Source organism: Gigantopelta aegis, chromosome 11 (assembly GCF_016097555.1).
Source record: "Gigantopelta aegis isolate Gae_Host chromosome 11, Gae_host_genome, whole genome shotgun sequence".
In the NCBI taxonomy this organism is placed as follows: Eukaryota; Metazoa; Mollusca; class Gastropoda; order Neomphalida; family Peltospiridae; genus Gigantopelta; species Gigantopelta aegis.
In genome coordinates, this window is record NC_054709.1 from 22,316,876 (window position 1) to 22,343,687 (window position 26,812).

Sequence of the window (26,812 nt, forward strand, 5' to 3'; positions counted from 1 at the left end):
ATGGTCTTACACCTACCCACAGAGTCGTTAAACTCGCTCTGGGTGGGAGCCGGTACCGGGCTGCGAACCCAGTACCTACCAGCCTTATGTTCGATGGCTTAACCACGACACCACCGAGACTGGTAGCCATAATGAACTCAAGAATGTTAAAACTGTAACATGTTTCCACTCGGCGCAAACAGTGGTTTCATCGAGAGTTCAATGCCTATGCATTAAAACGACGACAATTCTTTGTATTGACATGCATTTCAAATTCAAACTGACGTCACTATAATCTGTGTGTGTGTGCGTGCGTGCGTGCGTGCGTGCGTGCGTGCTTGCTTGCTTGCTTGCTTGCTTGCTTGCTTGTTAGTTTCTTGTTTGTTGTTACGAATATTACTTGCTTTGTCGTTCCCAGCATGAGGCGGGACGTAGCCAAATGCTAAACGCTCGCTTGATGCGTGATCGACTTTTTACCAATTATAAAAAAAGCAGACATAGGGCTATTCACAAACACCATGAGAATTTGCCAGCCCAAGCAGGCACGGCGGAGCAATGGGGGTGGGGGGGGGGGGGGGGGGGGGCAGGACTCTATCCCCCCTCAATAATTCTGAATAAAAAATATTACTGGTGGTAAATCTTCAGGCAGAGATCAATTAACGTGCAGAATGCAGTAAATTGCATTTCAGGACATCTATTTTTTTTTTTACTTTTACGGGAGAGTATAATACCCCGAACCCCGAAACTGTCTTTGAGCCGTCGATATAAGAGCCCCCCCCCCCCCCCCCCCCCCACACACACACCAGTGTGTACTTGCTTCCGTCGTACCTGCCAAGTGATACCAATTACGGCTCTGCTATTACCACCAACTGCTAAACGCTCGCTTGATGCGTGATCGGCTTAGGATCGATCCCCGTCGGTGGTCCCTTTTGGTGTATTTCTCGTACATACAATATATCCCGTACTACTAATGAAAACAATGCAGTAGGTTTGCCTACTCAGACTATTATGTCAGAATAACCAACTGTTTGACATCCAATAGCTGAACATTAATAAATCAACATGCTCTAGTGATTAGTCGTTAAACAAAACTATTTTTTTTCCACAGCGTTTTACTGTTAGTTACAGTGTTAATTCTACAACCTATAGCCGGGCTTAGTGAAGAGAAGCCCGTGGATTCCGTATTCGAGCCCCCAGAACTCCCGGAGCAGTGGTGAGAGTTTGACAGCGAGCACGCAGATCTCGACTATGGTTCCACAGGCGAGTTTTCACACCTTCACTATTTAGAGATGTTCCAATGATCGATTATAATGGAACATTGATTGGTTTGGCTTTACCGATGCGATAATCGATTAAAAAAAAGCCTTAATCGATTGTATGGGAAAATGTTAACTGTAATTGTACCTCCAGTTTAGATGATGGAACTGACGTAAATATCTTGTTTGGTGTTTGTTTTCATATGTCACACTATCTCTGCTTCCTTTGGGAAAGGTAAAAAGACAGCTACGTTTTGTCTCCCCTACCCCAAATATTGTACAAGAATTTAACTTCGATTTATTATGTTTATGGTGTGATATACACCAAACAGCTACTCGTCAAAAACATCTATCACATTAATGCATTAATTACAGACGTAGGGCATTTCAGGACATCTATTTTTTAAAACTTTTACGGGAGAGCATACCCCGAACCCCGAAACGTTCCTTTGAGCCCTCGATCTCAGAGCCCCCCCCCCCACCCCCCACCCCCACCAATGTGTACTTGCTTCCGTTGTACCTGCCAAGTGATACCAATTACAGCTCTGCCGCATGGGCAATTACCGTTTTTCAAAATCTATTAAATGTAATAAATGTTAATCTCTTGTTATGTTCTCACAGATATGAAGCCTGATTCCAAGAAGAAAAAGTATCCCGTAAAACCACCCGCTATGTCTCAAGAAGTCAACAAAGATGGTATGTGTCATTTCTATTTGCGCCGATGTGTGTCTATGGTTGTCAGTAACAATGATATTTCCAGGCCGGAATTTAGGATTAATTGAGGTTAGGGTTGTGGTTAGCTTTTTTTAAATAATATGTTGTGACACATTTTCAAATTTGTTAACATATGTATATCGTTGTATTTACAAAACGCCCAACAATGTACGGTTTTGTCTGAAGAAATAAAGAAAAGAATTTTGTTTCTAAATTATGCCGTTATGTGGATGACAGTTCCTTGTTTTAGTCGTGATAGTGTAGTCATTAAACAATATAATTTGCCAAGTCACGACAGTTGCATTATCGGCTTTAGTGTGTTTCCCATCGGTGGGTCTATTAGGCTATTTCTCATTCCAGCCAGTGCACAACTGGTAAACCAAAGACTGTGGTATGTACTATCCTGTCTTTGGAGTCATGCATATAAAAGCTCCCTTTCTACTAATGGAAAAACAATTAGCGGGTTTTCTCTCCAAGACTATTTCAACGCTGCGAAATGTTTGACATCCAATAGCCGATGATTAAACAAAACAAGGAAGGAAGGAAATGTTTTATTTAAACAAAACAAAGTTTAACTTTTAACGTTTGTACGTGTATGTTTGTGATATTAGTTTGATGGGTCACTGCATGTTGAGGTGTTGTGTGTTACAGAGGCTGTTATTGACAGGCAGTTGACAAGAAATGAAGGGATGCTCATGAACCTGCGTGGCCGCCCAGAGCAAGCCAGTAGCCACCAGATTGATCCAGGTGAGTGTGCACCTACCAGTATACCAAACAACACCTGACCCACTCACGTCCAAGTGAACCTCACTTAGTGCTAGGCGCAGACTGTCAACTGTCACGACGAAGTGGCCAATTCGATGTATACGTTATAATTTCCCCAACTCTCGACTGACGACTGGTGCGCTCAGATTAAGCTACGGTCACACCGGCCTTAAGACGTCGTACGACCACCTGAGATGGCTGAATTTCGGCTGATCGCGGACCATCGAGGGGGTGGGTGGGTGGTGTGTGAATCATGCGTAATCGTTCGGCGTTGCACGACGTTGCAGCCATCGGGGGTTCTCGCACGACGTCTTGGCGGTTTTTGGTTATGTTTAAAAACCTGGCTGCGATTCCCAGGATTGTAGGGTATTGTACGACATTTTCACATGTTCTCACCTGGAAATATTAATTAAAGACGTCGTATGACTGAAATGTGAATGGCAAACGATGTCGTATGAAGGTCAACGTCGTCGTACGACATCACGTGGGATCGTAAGACATCGTACGACATCGTACGAGGTCGCACGACCATCACACGACTTTAATCGTGTTCCTACGATAATATCAGCTTATCGGCAGACAGTCGTACGATTTCCCTACGATTGTCTCAGATGCGTCGCAAACCCATCGTTTCCAGTGTGACCACACAACAGTGAACTAAGATTGTAATATCGAGTCGGGGACAATCATAGATATCTAGAATCACCCCATCTCAAGACGTCGTAGCTCGGTCTGACCAAGACTTTAACAACTAATGGGTTATACAACAAGACTTGAGTTGTAGCGCTCCCGTCAGGAGTCGGGGAAACTTACAACGCAACAATAGGGTTGCCCAATTTCGTCACGACAGTTGATAGTCGCAGCCTAGCATTACAGGAACTATTGTCCTTGAAACGTGTCGGGTGCTACGGATATTAGTATAAAAAGTTTTGTCCTGAAGTAGGTTTTTCAAAGACGCTTATCGTTATATCTAAAACTGCAGTATAGCCCACTCGCATTTTTTTCTGATTTAATTTAAGGATGTATACAACCAAATCAAATACCAAAGACGACAATAGTAACATGTAGCTAAAACTCTTACCTGTCTATCAATCGACATACACACCACGGATATAAATATTACAACACATCACCCTTAAAGTAAATCAGAAAGGGGGGTGGGGGTGGGGGTGCTCTTTTCAGAGATGACAGGTAGCGTCTGTGACTAAACATCTATGACTACCCTAGTTCAGCACAAAATTCAAGTACTTTCATTTTTTACAGGTACCCCATACATGTTTCAAGCACAAGGCTACTTGACACAGTGGTACTAGATGAAATAAAATTACATTCATTCTGGGCTAGTAAACGTATCAACTTTAAAGTTTGTTTTGTTTAATGACACCACTAGAGCACATCGATTTGGTAATTCTAACATATAGTCTTAGAGAGGACACGTGCTACATTTTTCCATTAGTAGCAAAGGATATTGTATATGCATCATCCCACAGACAGGATAGCACATACCACAGCCTATGGTGACAATAGGTGCAGAAGAACACTAAATTAACGATACTGGCTTGGTTGTTTGTTACAGAAGCTGGCGTTAACATGCAGATGACCAAACACGAAGAACTCCTTATGGAAATGGCGGATCCACGACCCTGGGTGAACCGGATAGGTGCACAACCCAGGATGAACCAGATAGGTGAGTGTGCTGACAATCTGACACCATCCAAATAAGTGACATATTAGCGACATACCTGTACATTAGCGTAGGAAGGGGGGGGGGGGGGGGGGGGGGGGGAGGCAAGGGGCATTTACCCCCCCCCCCCATTTGTCTTGGTCCAGTAGCAAGAGCGATGGTTTATATATATTTATATGTGTGTGTGTGCACCCCCCCCACCCCCCACACACACCTTTTAGCACCTTCCTACGCCAGTGCGTGTAAGACTTTAGCGAGGTCGTCATATCAGAAACTAAAAAACAAGAGGTTGGGCTGAAATAGTATTTTTGACCAGTTTTGACGTTATGCAGCTTACAGACAACTTAAATTCATTAGAAAATTACAGTAATGTGCATTGTAGTTAACTTTTGCCAAGATTTGTATACCGTACACTTATTATGTTGTTCTTGGTTGAGTTCATGTGTTTATATGTAAAACGTTCACTCGCTCGCTCTGTTTCTCGCTTTGTCTCTATCTCTCTCTCCATCTGTCTGTCTGTCTCTCTGTCTCTCTCTCACACAGAAATACTGTTGTACTAACTCTAACTTTGTCTCTGTTATTCTTGATTCTACATTTTAATGTTACACTTTTAATATTATTTTAGCTACTACTACTACTACTACTACTACAAAGAGACCGGAAACCAATGAGGTAGGTTGATCTACATAACTTATAGCTGTTCGGTGTTTAGGTATTGATGAGTAATCATATGATAGGTAGGTTGATCTATATAACTTACAGCTTTTCGGTGAACAGGTATTGATGAGTAATGATAGGTAGGTTGATCTACATAACTTACAGCTTTTCGGTGAACAGGTATTGACGAGTAATGATAGGCAGGTTGATCTACATAACTTACAGCTATTCGGTGAACAGGTATTGGCGAGTACTGATAAGTAGGTTGATCTACATAACTTACATCTGTTCGGTGAACAGGTATTGATGAGTAGTGATAGGTAGGTTGATCTACATAACTTACAGCTGTTCGGTGAACAGGTATTGACGAGTATTGATAGGTAGGTTGATCTACATAACTTACAGCTGTTCGGTGAACAGGTATTGACGAGTAATGATAGGTAGTTTGATCTACACAACTTACATCTGTTCGGTGAACAGGTATTGATGAGTAATGATAGGTAGGTTGATCTACATAACTTACAGCTGGTCGGTGAAACGGTTAACACTCTAAACGTTTTGTTTTTTTAACGACACCACTAGAGCACATTGATTTATTAATCATTGGCTATTGGATGTCAAACATTTGGTAATTTTGACATTTATGCTATAGTAAGAGGAAACTCGCTACATTTTTCCATTAGTAGCAAGGGATCTTTTATATGCACCATCCCACAGCCAGAATAGCATATACCACGGCCTTTGATATACCATGACTGATTTTCAGCTAGGTTCGGTCCGGACAAACATACGTAAACTGCACTAATAGTAATTATTGTTTTCTTTTCAGCATATATTCAAACTACCCGTGAAAACACAGGCCATCCTATTTATTTGTCTCTCAGCTTCTGCCAGCCTGATCCTGATAGGATTAATAATTTTGGAGGTAAGGGCGGCTTTTTATATGCACAAGAATCTAATGTCGACGACAGTCACTTTTCGTACCCTTGTTTTGGCTTCGTAGACAATAAATTATTTCTTACCGTAATTTCAGTTGGAATCCATATTTCGTAAAGGTACAATTTTTTAATCACAAGGTTTTGTTCAAACATTCAGCTGCATTAGTAATGTTCATACAAAAATATTTCAATAGCAATCTTGTATTAGAATTTTTCCAGTATTCTTAAAACGGAAATATCATGTATCCAGTATATAGTTATTGTAAAGAGATTCAAAGTGACGTCATTGGAATACTGACGTCTTTCAAATTCAAAATCATCAATATTAATTATTACAGTACTTCGCCACATTAAAATAAAAACTGGTCTACTAACCTTGACCCCTGTCAAATGTCTATAACAAGCAGACAACGCTGTTTACAGGTTGGTATATTGTTTATTTTGTTTTTCATAATTCTGTAGAAAATAATAATTTTAACTTTCAAAAGATGAAAAAAATAAAAAAGTACAGGTGATGCGCCAGTTCCGGATCACTTCAAACAAAATTGTGAATATTCAATAAAAAGTCAAAATCGCAGCCAGCACAAAATTACAAGTCAATATACGTGACATGGTTATCATCTAGTATGTGGAATCTGTGTTATTGTCAAGATTTCTGTCTGAACAAAATGTGGGTAACATCTAACGAAAAATAAAGGTAGGACAGCAATTTTTCGTAGTTGTTAACATTTTGGTTCAGACTTAGTTTAGTATGAAAAACGGTGATCATCTCCCATAAGCGTCAAATTTTACAGAAAAACAACAGGTTAATAGTGATGTAATATCTCACATAATCTCGCGATACATGCAGTTACAAAGTATTGAAAACATATGTCGATCACAATTATTTGACGGTACGATATAATAAATGGCAGAGTTCCAAATATTACACAATACAAGAAACTATGTAAATAATTACTACTAAATGTAAAAACAAACACTATGTTTTGTCCAGTATTAAACCTACTTGAGAAAAGTTCAGGTCACAGCACACAGCAGGCACGGCGGAAGGAAGTAGACATGGGGCCAGGTGACTGAGATGAGTGAGCAAACCAACGTTTCTAGGGGGGTTCGGGATATGCCCCCTATAAAATTTCGAAAACTATATTCCTTAAAATGCAGTTTCCTGCATTCTTACAAGTAAAATTCATCTGTGACATTCCATGTCAAATCAATCACTTTTAGGACGCACCGTCTCAGATTTTAATTTGATACGCTGATAGTAGTTGATGAGAAAACCTCTGAACCAAAAGTTTAAGCTTCTAACTCAATTGTCGATATACAGGTATCAGAACTTTGACCTCGTTGAGCGTACACCCATTTTCAAAAGGCTCTAACTTATTTATTAAAATGGTTCATTGTACACGAAACATTCGAAAAATCAAACCTCAGAAAGTTATAGTTCGACATGACCTTTGACCTTGACCCCAAAATATATCGTCACCAATGTTTTTTCAAAACTTTACTGGATATATCTAGGATACTGTAGAAGATTGTTTGAAAATTTCAAGCTGGGTAACCCATAACATCCAGAGTTACAGTTCATTGTATGTGACAGGGGTGCAAGGTTTAACACTTTAGTTAGCCTGATGGACAAATTATTACTGTAATATAATTATGCAAATGCAGTACCAAAAAAAGGAGGACTGAAATTGATTCCTGCACAACTTTTCAAATATGGCAGAACATAAAATAAATTTGATGTGTCAAAATAAACATCACTTGTCAATATCAAATCTGCTCAGCTTAACACCATTTAAAGAAGTTCTTTCTAGGATCAACATTCCCTCTATATTAATTAGAGAAGAGTCAGTTAACAAAAAAACAAAAATAATAATAATAATAAAAACCCCCAAAAAAACAACAACAACATAAACACAAACCAGAATTTACATTGAATTTATTTATTTCATTTAAGAAATACTTTTTACATTTTTGTTTTTCAGTGTTTGCTAGAAAAAAGGTGGAACAAAGAGGAATGTCACCCTGACCCTGACCCTGACCCTGAACCTGTCCCTGACCCTGACCCTGAAAGGCCACGACGGAGATCGGTCACATTTAGTGAATACCTTCCTACTAGAAGGTCAGTTATGGAGTCAGTTATGGAGTCCGAGGGAAGATACAATGAGGGTAATGAAATTGACACTGAATCAGAAGATTCACTAGATAGATATTATGTACAAGAGGATGGTGATCATCTTATGGAACAAGTGGAGACAGAGTCGGAGAGTTCCGAGGAAGAGGTTGAAGAGGTTGAATCTAGTGACAAAACTGAATCCAAAGAAAACGTGTCACAAAATTTTAAAGAAGTATCTGCAACTGAACTGCAAAATAGGCAACAGTATAAACACAGCCAAAAAGCCAAACAACAGACACTACACGTTTCTATGGAACAACCCAATGTTGGACTACCAGATAAGCAACGGTATAGTTGCCCACAAGAACCGAATATTGGACTGCAATATAAGCAGCTATATAATTACAAGCAAGAGCCCAATATTAGACTATACGCTTGCAGCCAAGAATCTGATAGAAGTAGCCAAGATAAGGTGTTATACAATAATAGACAAAACGCAAATATTAGACTGAAAAATGCATATGCATATAAGACCTTGCAAAGGAACTACAAAGAGCCCTACATTGCGATCAATGGCAAGATATACAGGTGCTGGAAGGAAGTTGACACCGAGCCACGTTACGAAGAGATAAATGAAATTGCACCCAGATCTAAAGGCCGAACATTTTTAAAGAAATTTAAACCATGCATCATGAAACCTTGTGTGCTGGACTAAAGTGTAGACAGCAGGCGTGTGTGCAGGGGGAGCATTTTGGGGTTCCAACCCCATCCCTGCTCAAGCAATGTTTTGTTAATACATTTTCCAGGGGAGCATGTTTTGGCCCCCCCCCTATTAGCTCGCCAGTCTACACGCCCCTGCTAAGATTCCTGCAGACGCGCCTGAACAGGATCAGCCTAGTGTCATCAGACCATAATTTCATAGCAAATGGCAAACATTTTACAAGAACTGCTTCCAGTGGCATATAATAGGACTATATCGCAGGGAGTTTGATTCCCTCTAAAAAGTGACACTACCTCTCACACATTTTGTGTAAAAAAAATTAAAGGTTTCTGTTCACTACGTATTAACAACATGTCCGCGAGACACTACCTCTCACACGTTTTGCATAGAGAAACCTTCATGTATTTGTGTTCACTGTGTTCACAACACGTTCGTGAAACACCACCTGTTGCGCGGTTCGCGTGGAGAAATCTTAAATGTTTTTGTGCTTACTACCTGTTCACAACACTTCAGTGAGGCACTACCTCTCACACGCGTAGAGAAATCTTAAAAGGTGTTTGTGTTCACAACACGTCCGCAAAACATTACCTCTCACAGGTTTTGCATAGAGAAATCTTCAACATTTTTGTTTTATTTTGTTCACAACACGTCTGCGAGACACTACCTTTCACACGATAGCGTAGAGAAACCTTCAACGTTTTTATGTTCACTGTGTTCACAACACCTCTGCTAGACGCTATCTCTCACGTGTTTCGCGTAGAGAAATCTTAATTTTTTGTGTGTTCATTACATGTTCACAACACATCCGTGAGACACTACCTCTTACACGTTTTGCATGAAATCTTCAACTTTTTTGTGTTCACAACACCTCCACAATTTCAATTTGTGTTCACAACACATCTGTGAGACACTACGTCTCACTCGTTTCGCGTAGAGAATTCATAAATATTTTTGTGTTCACTACATGTTCACAACACGTCCACGAGACACTACCTCTCACATGTTTCGTGTAGAGAAATCTTCAACGTTGGTTTTTGTTCATTACGTGTTCACAACATTTCTGCGAGACACTACCTTTCACACATTTCACTTAGAGAAATTTAACATTTAAAAACAAAATTGTTAGTTCACTACCTGTTCACAACACCTCTCACACGTTTAACATAGAGAAATGTTAAATGTGTTTGTGTTCACTATCTGTTCACAACACATCTGCGAGACACTACCTCTCACCCGTTTCGCGAGAGAAATCTTAAATGTTTTTGTTTTAACAAACACGTCCGCGAAACACTACCTCTCACAAGTTTCGCAAAGACAAACCTTCAACGTTTTTGTGTTTACTATATGTTCACAACATGTCCGCGAGACACTACTACTACATGTACCTCTCACACGTTTTGTATAGAGAAATCTTCAACGCTTTTTTTTAAATTATGCGTTAACACATCCGCGAAACTACCTCTCACACGTTTCGCGTAGAGAAATCTTTTTGAGGGGTTCACTTCTTGTTCACAACACGACTGGGAGATACTACCTTTCACACATTTGAAAAGAGAATTCTTAAAAAAAAAAAAAAAAATTTTTTTAGTTCACTTCGTGTTCACAACACGTCTGCGAGACACTACATGTACCTTTCACACATTTCACATAGAGAAACCTTCAAAATTGTTTTTGTTAGTTCACTACCTGTTCACAACACGTCGAGACACTACCTCTCATACGTTTAGCATACTGAAATGTTAAATGGTTTTGTTTTCCCCAGCAAACAAAATAAAATGTCAATAAAAACATTATATAAATGTTTTAGCAAATGTTAGTTATGTTTTCGATTATGTTTTCATGATATAAAAATGTAGGGTTTAAAAATGTTTCAAAAATGTTTATTAACATTATAATGATCATCAGCTGGAATCACTTGAAATCTGCATCGGTCTACAGGCTGGTAGGTACTGGGTTCGGATCCCAGTCGAGGCATGGGATTTTTAATCCAGATATCGACTCCAAACCCTGAGTGAGTCCTCCCCAAGGCTCAGTGGGTAGGTGTAAACCACTTGCACCAACCAGTGCTCCATAACTGGTTCAATAAAGGCCATGGTTTGTGCTATCCTGCCTGTGGGAAGCGCAAATAAAGATAAATCTAAATAAAGGTAATGAGAACCAACTTACAGTTTTAAATGATGTGCGTTGGGGTAAATTATAAATTTCCCATGATGGGGATTCCAAATTAACAATATGTGGGTGGTGGGGTCTTGAAAAAAGTGCCTCCCACCACCTCCATACATTTATTTCTGGAATAGCTCTTTAACCCCCCCCCCCCCCCCCCCCCCCCAAAAAAAAAAAAACCAACCCTCCAAACCAACCAGACAATAATATCCATGCCACCATTATACCTCCAAGAATCTTAAGCTTTAAATATATCTAACATTTTGCAAGCAATACCCATACTAGCTTTAGCCTGAACATGTTTCAGTTATTTCACAAGACATGTATGGTTTAAATAAAATATATTTATTTTTGTCGATATACTTCAGTTTTAGAAATTTATTCAACATTTCACCTATAGTGAACATTCCTTTCATCTCAATATCGCTAATACCTGTAGATTAGAAATTTGGAGAGCACTACCACTAGCTGAAAGGCTTTATATACATTTTTAAAAAATTAAAACAATAATAAATTTTCAGTTAATGCTGCAGACCTCAACAATAACAGAGGCAGAAATCCCCATAGGGATTTTGATAAAATTCAAACTCGGCAAAACACTAAACAAAACCTTTTATTTTAAAATAATAAAGGTCCTGGCCTTTAAAATAAAATTCAAATTGGTACCACTTACAGCCTTTAAAAATAGTTTTACTTAAGATTGTGCTGAACACCAATGGGTTTTGACAGTTCAAATCTTTCGTGTGAACCAAAACGTAAAAATAGCATGTGACTTACAATAATATACATGTAAATTTGGAACAATATTTGCCCAAAACCCATTTCTAAAATTAGCCCATTGAAAATCCCTTGCAAATCAATTCCCTGGCAAAACTGACCTTCTTGTAGTTGGAACTACCAGGCTGGTTTGGAGCGTTCCTTAAGAGGTCACCTATTTCAGTCAGTATATCACTGTCCATGAATGCTGACTTTGAGGAATTCTTTACTGCTTCTGCGAAAGAAAGACTCATGGTTATATAGAAGAATAATGTACAATAAACTTTGAATCTTAAAAATAAAACATAAACACAAGGGTAATTAATATAATACAATTCACATTAATACACTCATACATAGATAGTTTAAAGTTGTAAAAGTTTAAAGTTTTTGTTTTGTTTAACGACCCCACTAGAGCACATTGATTTATTAATCATCGGCAATTGGATGTCAAACATTTGGTCATTGTAACACGTAGTCAGAGGAAATCCGCTACATTTTTCCATTAGTAGTAAGGGATCTTTTATATGCACTTTCCATAGACAGGACAGTACATACCACAACCTTTGGTATACCAGTCGTGGGGCACTGGTTGGAACGGAAAAAAGCCCAATCAGAGAATTGGGTCCACCGAGCGGATTCGATCCTTCGACCGAAGCATTTCAAAACAAGTGCTCTACCAACTGAGTCAGACAAAAGAAAGAAAGAAAGAAAGAAATGTTTTATTTAACGATGCACTTAACACATTTTATTTACGGTAATATGACGTCAGACATATGGTTAAGGACCACACAGATATTGAGAGGGAACCCGCTGTCGCCACTTCATGGGCTACTCTTTTCGATTAGCAGCAAGGGATCTTTTATATGCACCATCCCACAAACATGGTAGTATATACCACAGCCTTTGATATACCAGTCGTGGTGCACTGGTTGGAACGAGAAATAGCCCAATGGGCCCACCGAGGGGATCGATCCCACACCGACCGCGCATCGAGCGAGCGCTTTACCACTGGGCTACGTCCCGCCTCACCAACTGAGCTAAATCCCGCCCCTCATACATAGATAAATAGATAGATAGATAGATAGATACATGTACATACATACATACATACATACACACATACAATACATCAAATAATCAATTCTGTAGGCATAGTTTTCAATAGGACACAGTAGAATAAGACTCACCCAGAACTACTTTGCAAACTGTGCAGTTTTTAAAGGCCAATTTTCTCTTATGTCCTACAACACGGTATCTGTTCGTCAGCATGTTCGTCATTACGGATCTCATCATACATCGACATATTTTCCCGCGGTCACTGCCTCCTGGTACACTAGCCAGACTGCGAACCTGTGTAAATTCACAAAACATAACTATATAAATAGTTCCTGCATCACTGAACAAATATTTGAAATCTTGTGCGTCATAAGTACATGGTAACATTTCAAGTAGGTATATTTCACAAGATATACACACACGACTAATAACACATATAATTTAGGCCATCGTACTAACGGCTGGTAGGAACTGAGTTCATGCCCCACAAAAAGCAGTGGGCTATTTTTCATTCCAGTACCAGCTCCAACCCAGAGTGAATGCACTGCTAAGCTCAATTGCAGGTTTAAAGCCACATATACAGTTTCATCCATTTAATGGGTCATCTCATTATCATCATCTCTATATGTTTGTGACATTTGTGAAAAAAAATTGTATTGCCTCTGTGTTAAATATTTGTGGCATCTATATATAAACCAGTGGCGGATCCAGAAAATCCATTTGGGGGGTGGGGGGTGGGGGGGTAGTGACATGAGATGGAATGCCAAGGGAACTTTGGGGGAGGTTTGGAGGGGGATCGTTAAAAAATTAAAACTAATATATAATAAAATTATAACTATCGCAAAATTTAGGGGGGAGGGGCGGGCTTCTGCCCCCCCCCCCCTCCCAGATCCGCATCTGTAAACAAATAAAAAACCCTACAATTTTTTTCTTTCTGAATGTCCCATTATCCAGATCATCTTCGAAGGTGTCCATGCGCAGCTTCCATCTTTCAGGCAAACGTGATTCAATCATCTTTTGACACTTATATCATCATGATCAGCCTGTTTTGAAAGTAGAATATCCTTTATCTCTTTAACAGATGACTCAATATCTTAAAGCTTGTAAAGTACTGAAAAATAAACAACTTTATTGCTATATGGATCGTAGGTCTAGAATGTTGGCCAAATTTAAGGTGAACACTTATTTTTAAAATGTATGTTTTGTCACTAAAGTATTTCACACACAAAAAGCTTCCTATTTATTGCCGACGTCAATATCAATTTCTTTGGTCCATAAATGCCCAACATGTGGTCAATAATTGTTTTATTACATAATGTCATCCATAAGACGCGTACATTCCTGCTTTGTTTATCAGAATCGAACATAGGCACTTGATGACAGAATAATTTAATTATTCTCAATATACCACAATATACCCCCCCCAAAACAAACCCCCAACCCCCCCCCCCCAAAAAAAAACCTCTAAGGTACGCACTAGCTTACATACAAACCCCTAAAAGTATTGCTATGGTCAAAGAGAAAGAAAAAAAGCAGAAAGATAATAATATTTACAATAATTATTAGAAAGCTTGTTTTATTTCCATAAATTAGCGTCCCAACAACTAACACGTAGCCTATATTGGTACAAGCGTTTTTTCAACACTGAACGCAAAAATATAAATTTGAAAACAGACTTGAAATAATTGAAAAATAATTAATTAAACTTTTTAAATCTCTAAACTGGTTTATAAAGATACTATAAAATATCAAATGTAGATATTATACAAAGTAATTAAATAGTTGGGTATATAATCTTTTTATGGTCCTGATGAAGTGTTTTTAATACCTGATTATATCAACGTCATCTTTATCTTCTTTTTTTAAAGGTATTTTTCAAGAAGCATATCATGCAACTTAAGCTGTAAAATTAATTTTGTATTTATTTTTACATTTGTCTCATGTACTTTTGTATTTTAAAATTTGCATTATGGGCGGGGTAAAATCCTCACTTCGTCGTGGCAGGGAATAAAACGCGTAGGATAGGGTGATGTTAAAACAAAATAAAACAAAACTAAAATAGTAATGAATGTTTATCGGACATGGGGGATGGGGGGGGGGGGGGAGGGTAGAGGTCTGCTATTTTAACAAAATGTTATTTAAAAACAATAGTTGACTTTTATTGATTACAACAGGCTTTCGATCATAGTGGGCCGGTGGCTAACTCAATGCAGTAACCACCGTATCATTAGTGTCAATGGGAAATGGTATAACTTTATTATCCTGTCATCAAGTACCTATGACCGGCCTCGGTGGCGTCGTGGCAGGCTATCGGTCTACAGGCTGGTAGGTACTGGGTTCGGATCCCAGTCGAGGCATGGAAGTTTTTAATCCAGACACCGACTCCAAACCCTGAGTGAGTGCACCGCAAGGCTCAATGGGTAGGTGTAAACCACTTGCACCGACCGGTGATCCATAACTGGTTCAACAAAGGCCATGGTTTGTGCTATCCTGCCTGTGGAAAGCGCAAATAAAAGATCCCTTGCTGCTAATCGGAAGAGTAGCCCATGTAATGGCGACAGCGGGTTTCCTCTCAAAATATGTGTGGTTCTTAACCATATGTCTGACGCCATATAACCGTAAATAAAATGTGTTGAGTGCGTCGTTAAATAAAACACTTCTTTCTTTCTTTCTTTCAAGTACCTATGAAATCGAAATACGCCAATGCTTACAATTTCCCGCAATGCGTTAAAACTGGTGGGATTTAGTAACGTCACGTAATCCTATGACGTTGTAAGATAAAAAGATAAAAGATAAAAAATGTATTGCATATAAACATTCTACATACGGAACTGGATGCATAAACAAGAAACAAACAAAATGACTAAATAAGGACTAATTATGTGCAATACATGTATAATCGTGAACAAATTTGCATACCGCACCAGCACAGGCTGGATTTTGGTAGCCTATATTGGTACAAGCGTTTTTTCAACACTGAACGCAAAAATATAAATTTGAAAACAGACTTGAAATAATTGAAAAATAATTAATTAAACTTTTTAAATCTCTAAACTGGTTTATAAAGATACTATAAAATATCAAATGTAGATATTATACAAAGTAATTAAAAAGTTGGGTATATAATCTTTTTATGGTCCTGATGAAGTGTTTTTAATACCTGATTATATCAACGTCATCTTTATCTTCTTTTTTTAAAGGTATTTTTCAAGAAGCATATCATGCAACTTAAGCTGTAAAATTAATTTTGTATTTATTTTTACATTTGTCTCATGTACTTTCGTATTTTAAAATTTACATTATGGGCGGGGTAAAATCCTCACTTCGTCCTGGCCGGGAATAAAACGCGTAGGATAAGGTGATGTTAAAACAAAATAAAACAAAACAAAAATAGTACTGAATGTTTATCGGACATGGGGGATGGGGGGGGGGGGGGGGGGGTTGGGGGTCTGCTATTTTAACAAAATGTTATTTAAAAACAATAGTTGACTTTTATTGATTACAACAGGCTTTCGATCATAGTGGGCCGGTGGCTAACTCAATGCAGTAACCACTGTATCATTAGTGTCAGTGGGAAATGGTTTAACTTTATTATCATTATCCTGTCATCAAGTACCTATGAAATCGAAATACGCCAATGCTTACAATTTCCCGCAATGCGTTAAAACTGGTGGGATTTAGTAACGTCACGTAATCCTATGACGTTGTATGACACGCAGAGGAATGCGGAAATAAACAATTTTTATTCAGAGTCGATTTTTCATCAAGTACCACGGAAATAGAGTGCTATGCTACAATAGTTCTTCAAAAACAGTTATGTGCATTCATAATCATAAGAACAAACGTCCAATAATAGTTATATATTGAAGGTTTTCCAGAGTTCTGAAAACAGTTATGTGCATTCATAATCATAAGAAAAAACTTCCAATAATAATTATATATTGAAGGTTTTCCAGAGTTCTGAAAAGAGAAGCGTCGTGACCTTAGTTTATTGTTATTTGGGATATACCATTATAATATATGCAAAGAGACGTCCCCAGTATCTAAAATGTTCATTTCCACTTGACAAAATGAGCAGACGGCGTCACGCGTTTTCGTGTTGTATGTTTTTATTTTTCCAAAATATAGAAACAAATATTTATAGTGCAAGTTTAAACAGATGAAAGTAAAAAAATGTTCCTTTTGTCATATATATTGAAAAACTATGATTAGATTGAGTATATTTATTGTGTACGAAAAAACCCCGATGGTCCGAAGTGTCGTTGACTCTCCGGCCCACAGGTATCCCCAAACAATAACGTCAGATATGATATAGTAACGTTATATAATAAAGAGTACTCTTTATATATGTAACTATAGTATTTACATTTACTATTAGTGGCTTCAACTTTCTGTTTGGGGGTACCTATGCTCCGGCCAGTCGCCATGTTGTGGCAGAGCTGATTACAGGTGATCACTTCCCGATCACCTATAGTTATAGCCCGAGTATTCTGACTGCAAGAGAGCTAGACGGACATTTGGACATAAATACGCTCTCATTACAGTCAGAGACCAAGCTATGTAATTTTTTGGCAATCGCCGACCACCAAAAAGTAGTAAAATATTTCCGCTCTAATACCACAACAATCCTAGGTTTGACGTCAAATACATTTACATCGACCATTTTCGAGTTCCTTAATAAAAAAAAAGTTCAGATATTAATGACACATTACAGAAAGAAACCCGACAACACCCACATTCAGATAAGCTTCGGCAAACTCCGGACAGCAGAATTCTATGTTCGCCGACCTATATCGTGACGTTGTGTCACATGATCGCCCACTCAGCCATTCCGTCTTTCAGGGGCCGTCTCATACAATAATACAAGTGCCCGACAATCACCAAAAAAGGTTTGTTTTGTGTAACGACACCACTAGAGCACATTGATTCATTAATTGGTAATTGGATGTCAAATATTTGGTAATTTTATCATTGTGTTGGAGAGGAAACCTGCTACTTTTTATCATTAGTAGTAAGTGATCTTTTATAGGCCTATGCACCATCCCACAGGCAGGATAGCACATACCACGGCCTTTGATAAGCCAGAGTGGTACACATGCCAAGCAGGCATACGACTCGTAGATCAAATACTTTTTTCACCTTGAAAAAACGTGAATGTAATAGTGTGTGTGTGTGTGTGTGTGTGTGTGTGTGTGTGTGTGTGTGTGTCTGTGTGTGTGCCACTCTGTCGATTTGGTGATTGTCCACAGCCCAGTGGGAAAGCGCTCACTTGATGCGTGGTCGGTCTGGGATCGATCCCCGTCGGTGGGTCCATTGCGCTATTACTCGCTTCACCCAGTGCACCACAACTGGTATATCAAAGACCGTGGTATGTGCTCTCCTGTCTATGGGATGGTGCATATAAAAGAGCACTTGCTACTAATGATAAAATGTAGCGGGTTTCATCTCTAACACAATGATAAAATTACCTAGAAAATATTGTGTAGGGGGGTGGGCAGGTGGGCAGGCTGATTTTTGCCCAAATTAAACAAAACTGCCCAAATCTGGATTACAACGTTTATTCATATTAGCATTACTGCCAAACAGCTATTATAGGGTTGCAAACGAATCACCACACATTACATTTTTTATATGGGTTACAACTAATATTTTGGGCAGAATAATGAAAATACATAGTGAAAAGTGTTCAGGTCAGCCCATTTTTTCCGAATTTCTCAAAAATAACGTAGCTAGCCATAGGATCACTGGAACATGTATGGGTGGGGTGGAGACAGGGGGAGAGGTGTTAGTCCTTCAAGACAAATCTTCCAAAACTAAAGGCTCATATAGACTGGATGCGGTTCGGCTAAAAAAAATAAAAAAACAGAAGAAGAAGAAAAAAAAAGGATTGACACTCCTAGAATCAATCTAATTAAAATGAGCTCCACTATTATATGTGGATCTAACAGCAGCCAGTTGGAGCTCATGTCCACCAATCTAATTAAAATGAGCTCCACTATTACATGTGGATGTAACAGCAGCCAGTTGGAGCTCATGTCCACCAATCTAATTAAAATTAGCTCCACTATTACATGTGGATGTAACAGCAGCCAGTTGGAGCTCATGTCCACCAATCTAATTAAAATGAGCTCCACTATTACATGTGGATCTAACAGCAGCCAGTTGGAGCTCATGTCCACCAATCTAATTAAAATGAGCTCCACTATTACATGTGGATGTAACAGCAGCCAGTTGGAGCTCATGTCCACCAATCTAATTAAAATTAGCTCCACTATTACATGTGGATGTAACAGCAGCCAGTTGGAGCTCATGTCCACCAATCTAATTAAAATGAGCTCCACTATTACATGTGGATGTAACAGCAGCCAGTTGGAGCTCATGTCCACCAATCTAATTAAAATTAGCTCCACTATTACATGTGGATGTAACAGCAGCCAGTTGGAGCTCATGTCCACCAATCTAATTAAAATGAGCTCCACTATTACATGTGGATGTAACAGCAGCCAGTTGGAGCTCATGTCCACCAATCTAATTAAAATTAGCTCCACTATTACATGTGGATCTAACAGCAGCCAGTTGGAGCTCATGTCCACCAATTAAAACCTTACCAATCTAATTAAAATTAGCTCCACTATTACATGTGGATCTAACAGCAGCCAGTTGGAGCTCATGTCCACCAATTAAAACCTTACCAATCTAATTAAAATTAGCTCCACTATTACATGTGGATCTAACAGCAGCCAGTTGGAGCTCATGTCCACCAATCTAATTAAAATTAGGTCCACTATTACATGTGGATCTAACAGCAGCCAGTTGGAGCTCATGTCCACCAATCTAATTAAAATTAGCTCCACTATTACATGTGGATCTAACAGCAGCCAGTTGGAGCTCATGTCCACCAATTAAAACCTTACCAATCTAATTAAAATTAGCTCCACTATTACATGTGGATCTAACAGCAGCCAGTTGGAGCTCATGTCCACCAATCTAATTAAAATTAGCTCCACTATTACATGTGGATCTAACAGCAGCCAGTTGGAGCTCATGTCCACCAATCAAAACCTTACCAATCTAATTAAAATTAGCTCCACTATTACATGTAGATCTAACAGCAGCCAGTTGGAGCTCATGTCCACCAATTAAAACCTTACCAATCTAATTAAAATTAGCTCCACTATTACATGTAGATCTAACAGCAGCCAGTTGGAGCTCATGTCCACCAATTAAAACCTTACCAATCTAATTAAAATTAGCTCCACTATTACATGTGGATCTAACAGCAGCCAGTTGGAGCTCATGTCCACCAATCTAATTAAAATTAGCTCCACTATTACATGTGGATCTAACAGCAGCCAGTTGGAGCTCATGTCCACCAATCTAATTAAAATTAGCTCCACTATTACATGTGGATCTAACAGCAGCCAGTTGGAGCTCATGTCCACCAATCTAATTAAAATTAGCTCCACTATTACATGTGGATCTAACAGCAGCCAGTTGGAGCTCATGTCCACCAATTAAAACCTTACCAATCTAATTAAAATTAGCTCCACTATTACATGTGGATCTAACAGCAGCCAGTTGGAGCTCATGTCCACCAATCTAATTAAAATTAGCTCCACTATTACATGTGGATCTAACAGCAGCCAGTTGGAGCTCATGTCCACCAATCAAAACCTTACCAATCTAATTAAAATTAGCTCCACTATTACATGTAGATCTAACAGCAGCCAGTTGGAGCTCATGTCCACCAATTAAAACCTTACCAATCTAATTAAAATTAGCTCCACTATTACATGTAGATCTAACAGCAGCCAGTTGGAGCTCATGTCCACCAATTAAAACCTTACCAATCTAATTAAAATTAGCTCCACTATTACATGTGGATCTAACAGCAGCCAGTTGGAGCTCATGTCCACCAATCTAATTAAAATTAGCTCCACTATTACATGTGGATCTAACAGCAGCCAGTTGGAGCTCATGTCCACCAATCTAATTAAAATTAGCTCCACTATTACATGTGGATCTAACAGCAGCCAGTTGGAGCTCATATCCACCAATTAAAACCTTACCAATCTAATTAAAATTAGCTCCACTATTACATGTAGATCTAACAGCAGCCAGTTGGAGCTCATGTCCACCAATCTAATTAAAATTAGCTCCACTATTACATGTGGATCTAACAGCAGCCAGTTGGAGCTCATATCCACCAATTAAAACCTTACCAATCTAATTAAAATTAGCTCCACTATTACATGTGGATCTAACAGCAGCCAGTTGGAGCTCATGTCCACCAATCTAATTAAAATTAGCTCCACTATTACATGTGGATCTAACAGCAGCCAGTTGGAGCTCATGTCCACCAATCTAATTAAAATTAGCTCCACTATTACATGTGGATCTAACAGCAGCCAGTTGGAGCTCATGTCCACCAATTAAAACCTTACCAATCTAATTAAAATTAGCTCCACTATTACATGTGGATCTAACAGCAGCCAGTTGGAGCTCATGTCCACCAATCTAATTAAAATTAGCTCCACTATTACATGTGGATCTAACAGCAGCCAGTTGGAGCTCATGTCCACCAATCAAAACCTTACCAATCTAATTAAAATTAGCTCCACTATTACATGTAGATCTAACAGCAGCCAGTTGGAGCTCATGTCCACCAATTAAAACCTTACCAATCTAATTAAAATTAGCTCCACTATTACATGTAGATCTAACAGCAGCCAGTTGGAGCTCATGTCCACCAATTAAAACCTTACCAATCTAATTAAAATTAGCTCCACTATTACATGTGGATCTAACAGCAGCCAGTTGGAGCTCATGTCCACCAATCTAATTAAAATTAGCTCCACTATTACATGTGGATCTAACAGCAGCCAGTTGGAGCTCATGTCCACCAATCTAATTAAAATTAGCTCCACTATTACATGTGGATCTAACAGCAGCCAGTTGGAGCTCATATCCACCAATTAAAACCTTACCAATCTAATTAAAATTAGCTCCACTATTACATGTACATCTAACAGCAGCCAGTTGGAGCTCATGTCCACCAATCTAATTAAAATTAGCTCCACTATTACATGTGGATCTAACAGCAGCCAGTTGGAGCTCATGTCCACCAATTAAAACCTTACCAATCTAATTAAAATTAGCTCCACTATTACATGTGGATCTAACAGCAGCCAGTTGGAGCTCATGTCCACCAATCTAATTAAAATTAGCTCCACTATTACATGTGGATCTAACAGCAGCCAGTTGGAGCTCATGTCCACCAATCAAAACCTTACCAATCTAATTAAAATTAGCTCCACTATTACATGTAGATCTAACAGCAGCCAGTTGGAGCTCATGTCCACCAATTAAAACCTTACCAATCTAATTAAAATTAGCTCCACTATTACATGTAGATCTAACAGCAGCCAGTTGGAGCTCATGTCCACCAATTAAAACCTTACCAATCTAATTAAAATTAGCTCCACTATTACATGTGGATCTAACAGCAGCCAGTTGGAGCTCATGTCCACCAATCTAATTAAAATTAGCTCCACTATTACATGTGGATCTAACAGCAGCCAGTTGGAGCTCATATCCACCAATTAAAACCTTACCAATCTAATTAAAATTAGCTCCACTATTACATGTAGATCTAACAGCAGCCAGTTGGAGCTCATGTCCACCAATCTAATTAAAATTAGCTCCACTATTACATGTGGATCTAACAGCAGCCAGTTGGAGCTCATGTCCACCAATTAAAACCTTACCAATCTAATTAAAATTAGCTCCACTATTACATGTGGATCTAACAGCAGCCAGTTGGAGCTCATGTCCACCAATCTAATAAAATTAGCTCCACTATTACATGTGGATCTAACAGCAGCCAGTTGGAGCTCATGTCCACCAATTAATTAACCTTACCACTATCTAGATCTAACAGCAGCCAGTTGGAGCTCATGTCTTACCAATCTAATTAAAATTAGCTCCACTATTACATGTAGATCTAACAGCAGCCAGTTGGAGCTCATGTCCACCAATTAAAACCTTACCAATCTAATTAAAATTAGCTCCACTATTACATGTAGATCTAACAGCAGCCAGTTGGAGCTCATGTCCACCAATTAAAACCTTACCAATCTAATTAAAATTAGCTCCACTATTACATGTGGATCTAACAGCAGCCAGTTGGAGCTCATGTCCACCAATTAAAACCTTACCAATCTAATTAAAATTAGCTCCACTATTACATGTAGATCTAACAGCAGCCAGTTGGAGCTCATGTCCACCAATTAAAACCTTACCAATCTAATTAAAATTAGCTCCACTATTACATGTGGATCTAACAGCAGCCAGTTGGAGCTCATGTCCACCAATTAAAACCTTACCAATCTAATTAAAATTAGCTCCACTATTACATGTGGATCTAACAGCAGCCAGTTGGAGCTCATGTCCACCAATCTAATTAAAATTAGCTCCACTATTACATGTGGATCTAACAGCAGCCAGTTGGAGCTCATGTCCACCAATTAAAACCTTACCAATCTAATTAAAATTAGCTCCACTATTACATGTAGATCTAACAGCAGCCAGTTGGAGCTCATGTCCACCAATTAAAACCTTACCAATCTAATTAAAATTAGCTCCACTATTACATGTAGATCTAACAGCAGCCAGTTGGAGCTCATGTCCACCAATTAAAACCTTACCAATCTAATTAAAATTAGCTCCACTATTACATGTAGATCTAACAGCAGCCAGTTGGAGCTCATGTCCACCAATTAAAACCTTACCAATCTAATTAAAATTAGCTCCACTATTACATGTCGATCTAACAGCAGCCAGTTGGAGCTCATGTCCACCAATTAAAACCTTACCAATCTAATTAAAATTAGCTCCACTATTACATGTGGATCTAACAGCAGCCAGTTGGAGCTCATGTCCACCAATCTAATTAAAATTAGCTCCACTATTACATGTGGATCTAACAGCAGCCAGTTGGAGCTCATGTCCACCAATTAAAACCTTACCAATCTAATTAAAATTAGCTCCACTATTACATGTAGATCTAACAGCAGCCAGTTGGAGCTCATGTCCACCAATTAAAACCTTACCAATCTAATTAAAATTAGCTCCACTATTACATGTAGATCTAACAGCAGCCAGTTGGAGCTCATGTCCACCAATTAAAACCTTACCAATCTAATTAAAATTAGCTCCACTATTACATGTAGATCTAACAGCAGCCAGTTGGAGCTCATGTCCACCAATTAAAACCTTACCAATCTAATTAAAATTAGCTCCACTATTACATGTCGATCTAACAGCAGCCAGTTGGAGCTCATGTCCACCAATCTAATTAAAATTAGCTCCACTATTACATGTGGATCTAACAGCAGCCAGTTGGAGCTCATGTCCACCAATTAAAACCTTACCAATCTAATTAAAATTAGCTCCACTATTACATGTGGATCTAACAGCAGCCAGTTGGAGCTCATGTCCACCAATCTAATTAAAATTAGCTCCACTATTACATGTGGATCTAACAGCAGCCAGTTGGAGCTCATGTCCACCAATTAAAACCTTACTTCCAGAATCATGTCAGTGATTTAAAAATAATTTGAAAACATTCCGAATTATCCTGAGGGTATACGACATGTTTCGTGTGAGTTAAGAATGCCTTAAAACATGTTTTATTTTATAAAATAAATAATTTATAATGTAAAACTGAAGACTGATTTAGTTTTTTTTATTATAAATAAATAAATAATTTTTAATGTAAACTTGAAGACTGATAACCCATCCCGTACGTATTGGTATGGTTCGCTGTACTGCGGCCACTAAAATAGACTCGCCCGATATATTTAGAATTGGTATGCTCCCAAATAACGTTATAAAAGGCGAAGTGTGATTGGTCAATATTTAAATTATTATTTACAGACGAAATGTTACCTGAACATTGGAGACGACGCAGTGTTGTTAGCAATCTGATTAAAATTAGTTCTACTGGTCTAAATAAGGCATTCGTAATTCACATGAAACATATCGTATACCCTCAGGATAATTCGGAATGTTTTTAAATTATTTTCAAATCACTGGCATGATTCTGCAAGTAAGGTTTTGATTGGTGGGCATGAGCTCCAAACTGGCTGCTGTTAGATCCACATGTAATAGTGGAGCTAATTTTAATTAGATAGTCCTAGAATATGCTGGACTTTAGTTATATACAGTGTGTGTGCCACAATGAAATACTCATATATGATGTAAATGCCCAATACCTATGCCGCAGATGCATCAGATGAAACAGTCGGACCGCACGCACACGCCGCATCCAGTCTATATGAGCATTAAAAGCGCAGACCCTAGTTTCAAGCCGTAAAAATGGACACAAAGTTTGGTTAAGTTACAAGCCTGTAACACAATCATTTGGATAACGTTACAAGATAGTGAAACAAAAGTCTGTGAAGTTGAAACGGTGAAATACCGTTAAACTACAACTCGACTCCATAACTATTACTTCTCAGAGGCACGTGCGCTTTTAAAACTATTTTGTGGTATTAGAAACACTAGGATGACCAGAAAAGCTTCGGTTGTACGGAAATGGATAATATAAACAATACAAGTGATGTTTGATTTCAGTGATCATAAACGGCTCTAATAGTGAAACATATGCCTTAGTGTTTAAAAACTAGGATCTGTCCCTTTAAGCCACTGCAATTGTGTTGGGTGAAACCACTTTCTTATTGTGTTGTGCACAGCTTGTTGAGAACATGACGTCTACAGATTTCGGTGACCATATTAGAAGCTTGATCACCAACGACCGGACCCACGGGCCCATATAATACGGCCCCACTTTGTATAACCCGGATGGCACGGGGACTGTTCACATGTCGCTGCTGGCGCCAAACGGAGACGCTGTTGCCATTACGTCTACCATCAACCTGTTGTAAATATCGTAACCGTTAACCTGTTCTACACATTGTAACAGTCAGCCTGTTGTAAGTAGGCCTATCGTCGTAACTATCAACCTGTTGTAAGTATCGTTGTAACCATCAACCTGCTGTAAGTATCGTAACCGTCAACCTGTTGTAAGTACCGTAACCATCAACATGTTAGAAGTAACGTAACCATCAACCTGTTGTAAGTATCGTAACCATCAACATGTTGTAAGTATCGTAACCATCAACCTGTTGTAAGTAACGTAACCATCAACCTGTTGTAAGTAACGTAACCATCAACATGTTGTAAATATCGTAACCATCAACATGTTTTAAGTAACGTAACCATCAACCTGTTGTAAATATCGTAATCATCAACCTGTTGTAAGTATCGTAACCATCAACCTGTTGTAAGTATCATAACCATCGATATGTTGTAAGTATCGTAACCATCAACATGTTTTAAGTATCGTCATAACCGTCAACCTGTTGTAAGTATCGTCATAACCGCCAACCTGTTGTAAGTATTGTAACCATCAACATGTTGTAAATATGGTAACCGTCAACCTGTTGTAAGTACCGTAACCATCAACCTGTTGTAAGTATCGTAACCGTCAACCTGTTGTAAGTATCGTAACCATCAACCTGTTGTAAGTATCGTAACTATCAGTTTGTTGTAAGTATCGTAACCGTCAACCTGTTGTAAGTATCGTAACAGTCAACCTGTTGTAAGTATCGTCGTGACGAACAACCTGTTGTAAATATCGTCGTGACGATCAACCTGTTGTAAGTATCGTCGTGACGATCAACCTACTGTAAGTATCGTAACAGTCAACCTGCTGTAAGTATCTTAACCGTCAACCTGTTGTAAGTATCGTCGTGGCGATCAACCTGTTGTAAATATCGTAACAGTCAACCTGCTGTAAGTATCGTCGTGACGGTCAACCTGTTGTAAGTATCGTCGTGACGATCAACCTGTTGTAAGTATCGTCGTGACGATCAACTTGTTGTAAATATCGTCGTAATTATTAACCTGTTGTACGTATCAAAAGGTGGCTAATCATGTATT

At 38.7% G+C, this 26,812-nt stretch overlaps 2 protein-coding genes across 2 annotated transcripts in view; one reads left to right on the top strand and one right to left on the bottom strand.

Moving 5' to 3' along the window:
- Positions 1-13,136, bottom strand: part of LOC121385599 — a 31,659-nt gene extending 18,523 nt beyond the window's left edge. Inside the window, exons 1-2 of the mRNA XM_041516338.1 lie at positions 12,940-13,136; positions 11,872-11,984 (exon numbers count right to left, since the gene is read on the bottom strand). Of these exons, the coding sequence (XP_041372272.1) occupies positions 11,872-11,984; positions 12,940-13,123 (297 nt within the window). The 5' untranslated portion in view covers positions 13,124-13,136. The remainder of the gene's footprint in view (positions 1-11,871; positions 11,985-12,939) is intronic.
- Positions 801-10,632, top strand: LOC121385598. Its single transcript, XM_041516337.1, has 7 exons — positions 801-1,239; positions 1,857-1,931; positions 2,601-2,696; positions 4,291-4,401; positions 5,024-5,070; positions 5,885-5,980; positions 7,979-10,632. Exons 2-7 carry the CDS (start codon positions 1,859-1,861, stop codon positions 8,822-8,824), a joined length of 1,269 nt encoding a protein of 422 aa, XP_041372271.1. The 5' UTR covers positions 801-1,239; positions 1,857-1,858; the 3' UTR covers positions 8,825-10,632.
- Positions 13,137-26,812: the final 13,676 nt, after the last annotated feature.